The following is a 12034-nucleotide window of genomic DNA, read 5'->3' as shown; positions in this document are numbered from 1 at the left end:
TAGTCTGTTTCTTCACAAATTAACTAGCTAACTAACTCACAGGTTTATTAACTTTTAAGCATTAGAAAGAAAGGAGAGAAAAATTTACAACGTCTCTCTCTCTACTACCTTATAAATTTGGCCATTTTAATGTTTTACATTTAACAGAAAATATTAGTTGTAATTAAACTTACATGAAACTAATTTATTGCAGAAGCTGTGGATTTGCTGAGAGAATCGTCAGATACTCACTCAGTCCTCCAGGTATGTGTCAGTAAAATATTTTAACTACATTTGAAACGTGTAGGCTGCTTTTGTCAGTGTGTGTGTGTGTGTGTGTGTGTGTCTGTGTGTCTTAAGGTTGTTGAGCCAATCCTGCCGCAGCTACCCACAGAAACTCACTCCACATCTTCAGCTGTTGTTCTGGTAACCAAACCTGTCATTTATTTACTAAATCTGATCTCTGGATTTTCCAAGTGACAGAATGTTTGAAAGTGTTAGTGTGAAACTGCTATGATAAAAAACACTGATGATCCTCATCTTCTACTTTTCACAGCCCCTCAGTGCTGGTGAGCTGAACAGCACCTGCTGTAATGTTGAGTACAACACTGCAGACTCCTCCAACTCCCAGTCTGGGGTATTGTACAGTGCTGCAGCTGAGATACAAACACACACACATCCTTCTTTACAAGTTCTAATGTTTAGTTTGGTTTCTTTATTTCTAGCAAGTGGACCTTAGGAGAGACATCCTCAGGTTGTTAAGGGGTCCAGAGAGTCAGCTCTGCTGGCTTGAAACCGCACACTGCTGGACTCTCGAGGTAATCACGCTATTTATTACTCTCATGAAGAGATTCCACTTTAACGATTATTAAAAGAGAACTTAAATGAAATGCGGTTGTAGATCTTGAGTTTCATCTAATTGTCGTTTGCAGGGATTCCCTTTTCATAACAACTGTGAGGACAGTTTCCCTGGCATTCAGGTAAGGGCTTGTTCATTGTGTCATCACTAAATTGTGTTAATTGCAGTTACTAATTGTGTTTGTGTGTTTTAAGGTCGTTGAGCCAAACCTACAGCTGTTGCCAAACGAACATGTCCAGGAATCTTCACCCGTCCTTCTGGTAACCAAACCTTTCCTTTATTTACTAAAGCTGATCACTGTATTTCACAGGGTTGTTTTGACTGTAAAGAAAGTGAGAGAATGTTACTTGTGTTATTATAAAATGGCTGTGATAGGAAGCAGTTATGTTCATCATGCTCTTCATTTCACAGACGCTCGATGCTGGTGAGCTGATCAGCGCCTGCCGAAATATCCAGTTCCTCTCTGCACGCACCTTTACCTTCCTGTCTGGGGTATTGTACAGTGCTACAGTTTTTGCTCAGGGGAAGTTCACTCTGCTTTAACTTATATTATGTGCTGTCTTATATTCAGATTCATCTTACCTGCATCCACAATCAGAACTTCTTGTTCGTTATGGGGAAGAAGATTGTGATGCGTCTGGCAGCAGTTAACAACCAGGTGACTTCAGAATGATGATAGACTGTTTCCTTGTGCAAAATACTTTCAGTTACTGGGCTTGAAAATGATGTAGTTGTGTATTTTGGTGTGATTTATACACATTGATTTGTCCATCATGACTCTTGGACGCTTTATTATGTCCATTTTATGAAGTTACAGGAAAAGACTTTGAAAATCATCTGTCATTTTCTGATCATGTTAAATATCAACACAACTAGACTGAAATATACAGGTAAGATATGCAACTAATTGTAACATGAACAGAGCAAGATATAAACTGATATCTACTGGTTTCCTGTCAGGGTTGTGGACTGTTTTCTGGCCACTAAAAGCCCCCACTGCCTTTTTGTTGGTGTCCATTTCCTGGTCATCTTCGTCGCTGCGGGACTTTTTCCATCGCCGGCTTCCAGGCTTTCTCAGCCTTGTCCAGTTGCATGTCATCATTCAGAGACACGCTGGTGGTGATCTTGTTTGGCTTTTTAAGCTCACACTGCTTAGAGATGACAAAAACAATTGAAATGTTTATTTAAAACTGAAAGGCTGTGACTTGAATTAATGCACCAAATAAAAGACTGATCAACTCTCAGATACTCCAGACTTTAATGTTGCAATTAATAAAGCTATCTGGTGTTTTAAAGTTCCCTTTGTGAGACTTACAGGTCCTCGACCTGCTCCAGGGCAATAAAAAGTGATACATTAGCCTGACGCTTCATACTGAGTAAAGCACTGTGCTCCTATAGAGCGTCATGTCACTAACTGTCATGTTTACCTTGTCCAGAACGACGCCGGGGATGTCCGGAAAACCCTCGGGTCTGTGCATGCTGGCACTGACGAAGCGTAAACGCAGCAGGAATTCCCGATTGTACTTCTTCCTCTCTTTTGGGTTACTAGGAGAGGCAGAGGGATGAGGCTCTGAAGGCTGGACCTCAACAGGAGCAGGCTCAGGAGTGTTGTTTGGCTCAGTCTCCATTGGGGGTGTGGTTTGTAGAGGGGCAGGAGTCTCCACAATGTCACCCCCTGTAAGCGCCAGGTGGTCGGACAAGAAATCACCAAAACTGATGTTGGCTTTCTTTGCCTCCTCTTTCTCCTCTTCCATCAGGGGAATGAAGAATCTGACCGGTTCCCTGGGCTTTTTCTGGGATCGAGTCTGATGGAAGAACACACACAGGATCAATGTAATGGTTCTAAAGTAATAGTACAAGCTACAGCACTAAAACTACTGGACTAAACTAGGCTTTAATATCTCCCAGTGTTAAGTCATTCAGTATTTAAACAGTTATTAAGCTAAACAGGTGAGACAGTCTAACACATGAGACTTGTTCCTAAAGTAATGTGTATATATTCTTGATAAAAGTCACTACAAATAAAGTCAAACCAGCACTGTACACTTTCATTAATGATGTGCTTTGAACAACGCAAGTCCAAGACAAGAAAAGTTCACTGTATTTCAGTAACTAACAACAGGATTAAAACTCTTTTCTACCTTCTGCACCTTAGCCTTGTTTTGTTTCTTTCTCCTGTGTGTTGACTTTCTCTGTCTTCTGCTGCACTTCCTCCTCTGGAGGGATGGAGAAGAGGAGCAGGCCTGGTCTCTTGTGGAGATCCTTTGGGGGTGTGGTTTGTAGAGGGGCAGGAGTCTCCACAATGTCGCCCCCTGTAAGCGTCTGGTGGTCAGACAAGAAATCACCAAAAGCGATGTTGGCTTTCTTTGCCTCCTCTTTCTCCTCTTCCGTCAGGGGAATGAAGAATCTGACCAGTTCCCTGGGCTTTTTCTGGGATCGAGTCTGAAGGAAAACACACACAGGATCAATGTAATGTTCATCATAATGTATGAAAACAGAAATAAAGTAATATTACAGACAACACCACTAAAGCAGCTGCATTTGTTTCTTTTCTTCTGTGTAGTAGTATTTTTGTAGTACACTGAAATTGTCCAGCTCAGTATTCAGCTCTGAAGCAGGGGCAGTGTTCAGCTCCGCCTCCTTTGTGGGTGTGTTTTTTGGAGGTACAGGATCCCTCACAGTGATGCTGCATTCAGGCCTTTTAGGAGGTGTCGTCAGTAAAGATGACATTTTAACTCCATAGAGCTCGGCCATCATGTCTCGATTGCAGTCATTAGGGTCCGTGTTTATAATCTGTAAGGAATTAGGATAAATGCTTGATTCATGAGCACAGAACATGACCATGATAAAACCAGCCAGATGTCTGCTATTCTAGCAAAACTTTATTTGATTCATTACCAGTTTGCACTCCCTTTTCTGCAGAAGATGACCTTCATACTCAGCTGGAAAAAAAAAAACCCAGTCCCAACATGTAAGTAATAACGCCTCAGGCCCTGTCCCAAATCAGAAAAAGTTCAGCCCTATACATAATAAATTTATATTTTACCAATGAAATATTTTTAATAATGATAATAAAAAATCCGTTACCACTCATGACACCAGCATTTCTGTCCTGAACTTCCACGGGACTGGCCATTTGACACGGCTGCATCTGCCGAAAAAGAGTGCAGAGTTCAATTAAATACACAAACCTAAACAAAGCACAGGAGACACCTATTAGACATAATGACAGACTGGACACCAACAAAAAGGCAGTGGGGGCTTTTAGTGGCCAGAAAACAGTCCACAACCCTGACAGGAAACCAGTAGATATCAGTTTATATCTTGCTCTGTTCATGTTACAATTAGTTGCATATCTTACCTGTATATTTCAGTCTAGTTGTGTTGATATTTATCATGATCAGAAAATGACAGATGATTTTCAAAGTCTTTTCCTGTTTCATCATAAAATGGACATAATAAAGCGTCCAAAAGTCATGATGTACAAATCAATGTGTATAAATCACACCAAAATATGGATTTGAATTAAAACACTTAAGAGAAACATTATTTCAGACTTTTGGATAACAGCTTGATAGACTTTTATTTGATAATTATGTGCAGTATTGAGATTAAAATTTATACTTGATTTGGATTGGTCAGAAGGTGTTCAGCATGGACCTGATAGCAGTTCAGGTTTCAAATCAAATCTCTCTTTTTTAAGAATGTCCTCTTTCTGATTATCGTCTACTAAAAACAGTCTATAATATCTATATAGTCATAATTCGGGGGGTGGGGGTACACTACATTTTTATAACTTATTGAAAAAAATTTTAATCTTAAAAATGTAATATATAAATATTTACAGAAATGCATGAATCAACAACAATGCAAATTATATTAATATAATTATATTATTAATGTAAATTAGACTAATACACAGGAAATAAAAAAACAACATTAATAATCTAAAGATCATATACATTTAACAAAAACTAAATGTAAAAACCAGCAGACATTTTCTACAATTCTACAATCATTAAAATGTTTACATTTATAGATTATGATAGAGATGAGACTAATGCTGAAATCTAGGGGTGAAATACTTACCACACATACTTACCACAGATACATACCTTACATCATGAATACGAGGTGATGAACATGAGGTGAAGACTGAGCTTTTTAAAGTTACATCTCGTTCACAAAAATACTAACTACCCAAGTGGGGACTAGGACAGGCGTCCTGATGAACTCCACCTCCCCATCAGGATCCACACGCTGCCGTCTACTCAGAGGGGCTTCTTGATTGCCATCCTCTTCGTCCTGCCTCCTCCTTATGCCCTGGCGTGGGACAGGAGTTATCATTGTGGCAGGAGCATAGTACATACCAGCCACAATGCTGTGGATGTCGATATTGAAATAAGGCTGGGGCAAAGGAACTGTTGAAGGCTGTGGACTCCCTGAAGGTGGTGGCCTCCTCACAGGTGATGGGGTCCTGAGAGGGGATGGACTCCTCACAGGGGATGGGGTCCTGAGAGGGGATGGACTCCTCACAGGGGGTGGGACTAGGTGATTCCCCTCACTCTCAGGTTGGTGACTTGTACAGAGTGAGAGGGACCCTGAACCAAAACGGCTACCACAGCATTCTGCAGCGCCATGCAATACCCTCTGGTATGCACCTAGTTGGTCAGGGGTTCATCCTACAGTAAGATAATGACCCAAAACATAAGTCCAAGCTATGCCAGAACTACCTCAGGAAAAAAGAACAAGATGGTAAGCTTGAAAACATGGAGTGGCCAGCACAGTCTCCAGACTTAAACCCCATGGAGCTGGTTTGGGATGAACTGGACAGAAGAGTGAAAGCAAAGCTACAAGTGCCACACATTTATGGAAACTTCTGCAACAGATTTGGGAAGAACTTTCTGAAGAATATTTGATTTCTATTGTAGAAAGAATGCCACGAGTGTGTTCAGCTGTTAGATCTGCCAAAGGTGGCTACTTCGATGAGTCAAAAGTTTAGAACACATTTTGGTCTAGAAATTGATTCCATGATTTCTTTTTTAACTCCAATTGCTTATTTGTACTATGCTTTCATTTCAGAGAGCAATGAGACATTAAACTGAATAATTTTCAATAAAAAACTGGAAAAATTGGAGTGTTCTAAAACTTTTGACCAGTAGTGTATATATATGCATAAACTTTTAAGCCATAACATTATGACCACCTGCCTAATATTGTTATTCCTCCTTTTGCTGCCAAAATAGCCCTGCAGCCCTGACCCATAGAGGTGTGGTCTTCACTAGATCTCTGAATGAAATTTATTTATTTATTTTTATATACACTATATTGCCAAAAGTACTGACGGAGCGGGGTCAGCGGATGCTGAGGCGCATAGTGTGAAGAGGTCGCCAACTTTCTGCAGAGTCAATCACTACAGACCTCCAAACTTCATGTGGCCTTCAGATTAGCTCAAGAACAGTGCGCAGAGAGCTTCATGGAATGGGTTTCCATGGCCGAGCAGCTGCATCCAAGCCATACATCACCAAGTGCAATGCAAAGTGTCGGATGCAGTGGTGTAAAGCACGCTGCCACTGGACTCTAGAGCAGTGGAGACGCGTTCTCTGGAGTGACGAATCGCGCTTCTCCATCTGGCAATCTGATGGACGAGTCTGGGTTTGGCGGTTGCCAGGAGAACGGTACTTGTCTGACTGCATTGTGCCAAGTGTAAAGTTTGGTGGAGGGGGGATTATGGTGTGGGGTTGTTTTTCAGGAGCTGGGCTTGGACCCTTAGTTCCAGTGAAAGGAACTCTGAATGCTTCAGCATACCAAGACATTTTGGACAATTCCATGCTCCCAACTTTATGGGAACAGTTTGGAGCTGGCCCCTTCCTCTTCCAACATGACTGTGCACCAGTGACCAAAGCAAGGTCCATAAAGACATGGATGACAGAGTCTGGTGTGGATGAACTTGACTGGCCTGCACAGAGTCCTGACCTCAACCCGATAGAACACCTTTGGGATGAATTAGAGCGGAGACTGAGAGCCAGGCCTTCTCGTCCAACATCAGTGTGTGACCTCACAAATGCGCTTCTGGGAGAATGGTCAAAAATTCCCATAAACACACTCCTAAACCTTGTGGACAGCCTTCCCAGAAGAGTTGAAGCTGTTATAGCTGCAAAGGGTGGACCGACGTCATATTGAACCCTATGGATTAGGAATGGGATGTCACTTAATTTCTTATGCGAGTCAAGGCAGGTGAGCGAATACTTTTGGCAATATAGTGTATGTATATATTCATTCAGAGATCTAGTGAAGACCACACCTCTATGGGTCAGGGCTGCAGGGCTCTTTTGGCAGCAAAAGGAGGACTAACAATATTAGACAGGTGGTCATAATGTAATGGCTTAAAAGTTTATGCATGTGTATACACCACTGTTCAAAAGTTTTAGAACACCCCAATTTTTCCAGTTTTTTATTGAAAATTATTCAGTTTAATGTCTCATTGCACTCTGAAATGAAAGCATAGTACAAATAAGCAACTGGAGTTAAAAAATAAATCATGGAATCAATTTCTAGACCAAAATGTATTCTAAACTTTTGACTCATCGAAGTAGCCACCTTTGGCAGATATAACAACTGAACACACTCGTGGCATTCTTTCTACAATAGAAATCAAATATTCTTCAGAAAGTTCTTCCCAAATCTGTTGCAGAAGTTTCCATAAATGTGTGGCACTTGTAGCTTTGCTTTCACTCTTCTGTCCAGTTCATCCCAAACCAGCTCCATGGGGTTTAAGTCTGGAGACTGTGCTGGCCACTCCATGTTTTCAAGCTTACCATCTTGTTCTTTTTTCCTGAGGTAGTTCTGGCATAGCTTGGACTTATGTTTTGGGTCATTATCTTGCTGTAGGATGAACCCCTGACCAACTAGGTGCATACCAGAGGGTATTGCATGGCGCTGCAGAATGCTGTGGTAGCCGTTTTGGTTCAGGGTGCCTCTCACTCTGTACAAGTCACCGACCCTGGATCCAGCAAAACAGCCCCAGACCATCACACTTCCTCCTCCATGTTTGACAGTTGATGCCACACACTGTGGAACCATCCTTTCGCCTACTCGACGGCGTACAAAGATCCTGCGTGATGAACTGAAGATTTCAAATTTTGATTCATCAGTCCATAATACCTTCTTCCAGTCTTCAGTAGTCCAATGGCGGTGTTTCATGGCCCAGGCAAGCCTCTTTGTCTTATTCTGACGTCTTAGTAATGGCTTTCTTGCTGCAACTCGTCCTGTCAAACCTGCAGCTCAAAGTCTTCTCTTCACAGTTGAAACTGAGACTTGCTTACTACGACCACTATCAAGCTGTGCTTGAAGCTGTTGTCCTGTGAGCTGCCTATCACGCAAGCTGTTCACTCTCAGAAATTTATTCTCTGATTCAGTTGTGGCTTTGGGTCTGCCAGACCTCTTCCTGTCAGAGTTTGCCCCAGTTTCTGAGTGCCTTTTGATGGTGAAGGAAACTGTACTCACTGACCCCTTGACTTTCTTTGCAATTTCTCTGTAGGAAAGACCTACATTTTTAAGTGTTATGATGGTCTGTCTCTCTTCCGTTGTTAATTGCTTTTTTCTCGCCATTTTTGTAGCAACACGCTACTTTCTGCAGTACAATACTGTTCAACTGATGCTCACGAGGGTATGGTACCACAGTGTGTTCCAACACTGCTTTTATGCAGACAGAGGGGGTTGTAAGTAATCCAGAAAAGCTGGAAGACCTGGAGGAATTAGTAGCACCAGCTTTCAAGGCTTGATCAACCTCCATTGCTGCAGAACAGCTTTAAATTGTTAACCCATTTTGTGTTCCCTGAAAAAGGCCTTTTTGTATAGAGTTGAAACCAGATATTTACATACACTTCAGAAAAAAACACCTTTTTTTCTTTACTGTCAAACATTAAATCAGAGTAAACTTTTTCTGTTTTATACCAGTAAATATTAACATTTTTTTGCATTTGTTAAATGTCAGAATTGAGTGAGGAAGAATTTTATGTCAAAAAAAGTCAAAAATATAAGTCAAAAATTTACATACACTTCCTTAGTATTTGGTAGAATTGCTCTGAAACTGTTTCACTTGGGCCAAACGTTTCGGGTATCCTTCCACAAGCTTTCTACAATAGTTTGCTGGAATTTTGGCCCACTCCTCTTGACAGAACTGGTGTAACTGGGTCAGGTTTGTAGGCCTTCTTGCTCGCACTCGCCTTTTCAGTGCCGCCCACAAATTTTCCATAGGATTGAGATCAAGGCTTTGTGATGGCCACTCCAATACCTTGACTTTGTTGTCCTTAAGCCACTTTGTAACTAATTTGGAGGTATGCTTGGGGTCATTGTCCATTTGGAAGACCCATTTGCACCCAAGCTTTAACTTCCTGGCTGATGTCTTCAGATGTTGATTCAATATATCCACATAATTTTCTTTTCTCATGATGCCATCTATTTTGTGAAGTGCAACAGTCCCTTCTGCAGCAAAGCAGCCCCACAACATTATACTACCACCCCCATACTTCACAGTTGGGATGGTGTTCTGAGGCTTCAAAGCTTCGCCCTTTTTCCTCCAAATATACCGTTTATCATTATGGCCGAACAGTTCAATTTTTGTTTCGTCAGACCACAGGACATGTCTCCAGAAATTAAGATTTTTGTCCCCATGTGCAGGGGACAAAACTGTAGTCTGGCTTTCTTATGGTGGTTTTGAAGTAATGGCTTTCTCCTCCCAGAGAAACCTTTCAGCTCATGGTGGTACAGGACTTGTTTTACTGTGGATAATGACAATGTCTTACCAGTTTCAGCCAGCATCTTCATAAGGTCTTTTGCTGTTGTCCTGGGGTTGATTCGCACATTTCGCACCAAAAAACGTTCCTCTCTGGGACTCAGAATCCGTCTCCTCCCTGAGCGGTATGATGGTTGTACATTCCCATGTTTTTTATACTTGCGTATTATTGTCTGAACAGATGAACGTGGGACCTTCAGGAATCTGGAAATTGCACCTAAGGATGAGCCACACTTGTGGAGGTCCACAATTCTTTTCCTGAAGTCTTGGTTGATTTCTCTTGATTTTCCCATGATGTCAAAGAAAGAGGCTCTGTGTTTGAGGTGTGCCTTTATATGCATCCACAGGTGTGCCACCAATTAACTCAAATGGAATCAATTAACCTATCAGAAGCTTCTTAAGCTTAGAATGGAATCATCTGGAGTTTTCTTTTTGTTTAAAGACACAATAAACTTAGTGTATGTATACTTCTGACTTCGATGAAGTGATAAAAAATACATAAAAATTCTCCCTCGCTCGATTTTGACATTTAACAAATGCAAAAAATATGTTAATATTTATTGATCTAAAACAGAAAAAGTTTACTCTGATTTAATGTTTGACAGTAAAGAAAAAAAAAGTTTTTGTGTTTTTTTCTGAAGTGTATGTAAATATCTGGTTTCAACTGTAATTCTGAAATGTACATTATTTTTCAGTTTTGGGTAACCTTACCTTTTTTTTTAAACCTCTGGCAGTTCACCACTTACCTTTGTACCATTTCAAGCTATTCATTGGACTTGAACGACTTGAATTGCAATAAATAACTGGAAAAATTGGGGTGTTCTAAAACGTTTGACCGGTTGTGTATGTGTGTGTGTATATACACACACTTTACTGTGCAAACAGTGTGTATGTGTAAAAATAAGAATTAATAAGAAAAAAAGCTCAGATATTTAGAGACAGACCTTTTTTATTTATATATCTATTATATAAGTCAGTATGAGTGAGAGTGAGGGGAATCATCTAGTCCCACTCCCTGTGAGGAGTCCATCCCTTCTCAGTACCCCACCCCCTGTGAGGAGTCCATCCTCCCTCAGGACCCCACCCCCTGTGAGGAGTCCATCCCTTCTCAGTACCCCACCCCCTGTGAGGAGTCCATCCTCCCTCAGGACCCCACCCCCTGTGAGGAGTCCATCCCCTCTCAGGACCCTACCCCCTTTGAGGAGGCCACCACCTTCAGGGAGTCCACAGCCTTCAACAGCTCCTTTGCCCCAGCCTTATTTCAATATCGACATCCACAGCATTGTGGCTGGTATGTACTATGCTCCTGCCACAATGATAACTCCTGTCCCACGCCAGGGCATAAGGAGGAGGCGGGACGAAGAGGATGGCAATCAAGAAGCCCCTCTGAGTAGACGGCAGCGTGTGGATCCTGATGGGGAGGTGGAGTTCATCAGGACGCCTGTCCTAGTCCCCACTTGGGTAGTTAGTATTTTTGTGAACGAGATGTAACTTTAAAAAGCTCAGTCTTCACCTCATGTTCATCACCTCGTATTCATGATGTAAGGTATGTATCTGTGGTAAGTATGTGTGGTAAGTATTTCACCCCTAGATTTCAGCATTAGTCTCATCTCTATCATAATCTATAAATGTAAACCATTTTAATGATTGTAGAATTGTAGAAAATGTCTGCTGGTTTTTACATTTAGTTTTTGTTAAATGTATAGAATCTTTAGATTATTAATGTTGTTTTTTTATTTCCTGTGTATTAGTCTAATTTACATTAATAATATAATTATATTAATATAATTTGCATTGTTGTTGATTTATGCATTTCTGTAAATATGTAAATATTACATTTTTAAGATTAATATTTTTTTCAATAAGTTATAAAAATGTAGTGTACCCCCACCCCCCGAATCCCCCCCATTCCCTTCTAAACCCCCTAAACACCCCCACCCCCAAGTTTAGAGTTTATTAAGATATTTATACCACAGCGATTTCCCAATGATAGCAATGTTTCATTTATTAAACATTAATGTTACATACAGTAAGCATTTCATAAAAATGTCACATCAACCTTTTTAAGAATCACTTTATTAAACAACAATCAGTTTTTAAATTCATTCATAGTCTCAGATTATGTCTGGCATACACATTTATTTTAGAAATAATTATTATTAATATTAACGTATAATAAATGCTACTAAAATAATGCTAAAGTGATCGTACTAAAATGTTTTAAAATAATGCACACATTTCAATTAGATTCAAGCATTTTGTTGTGGTATAAAATATGTTAATATCTGTAATAAATTTAAAGTTCATCATTGCTTGTAAATAGTTATAAATAGTTAATAAATTATTTTTTTTGTTCAATACTCCTGTGTCTCCAGTGTCTTTTTTTATAACACATCATA

General features: G+C 40.4%; 1 protein-coding gene across 1 annotated transcript; it reads right to left on the bottom strand.

The window, feature by feature from the left end:
* Window positions 1-1789: 1789 nt before the first annotated feature.
* LOC131350173 (eukaryotic translation initiation factor 4 gamma 1-like) lies at window positions 1790-2592 on the bottom strand. The gene is made up of 2 exons (XM_058385399.1): window positions 2266-2592; window positions 1790-1989 (listed from the first exon to the last, which is right to left on the bottom strand). The coding sequence occupies exons 1-2, from the start codon at window positions 2590-2592 to the stop codon at window positions 1864-1866; spliced, it is 453 nt and encodes a 150-aa protein (XP_058241382.1). The 3' UTR covers window positions 1790-1863.
* Between the last annotated feature and the right edge of the window lie 9442 nt (window positions 2593-12034).

The sequence above is a fragment of the Hemibagrus wyckioides genome, unplaced genomic scaffold (assembly GCF_019097595.1).
Source record: "Hemibagrus wyckioides isolate EC202008001 unplaced genomic scaffold, SWU_Hwy_1.0 Contig25, whole genome shotgun sequence".
NCBI classification, from domain to species: domain Eukaryota; kingdom Metazoa; phylum Chordata; class Actinopteri; order Siluriformes; family Bagridae; genus Hemibagrus; species Hemibagrus wyckioides.
Note: the sequence above shows the minus strand (reverse complement) of the source record. Positions and strands in the feature narration are given on the sequence as shown.

Coding starts and splice junctions, on each gene's coding strand:
- LOC131350173 (XM_058385399.1), bottom strand. CDS start 2,592: ATGGAAGAGGAGAAAGAGGAGGCAAAGAAAGCCAACATCAGTTTTGGT. Junction 1,990..2,265: donor CCGGCGTCGTTCTGGACAAG/GTAAACATGACA, acceptor GTCATCTCTAAG/CAGTGTGAGCTTAAAAAGCC.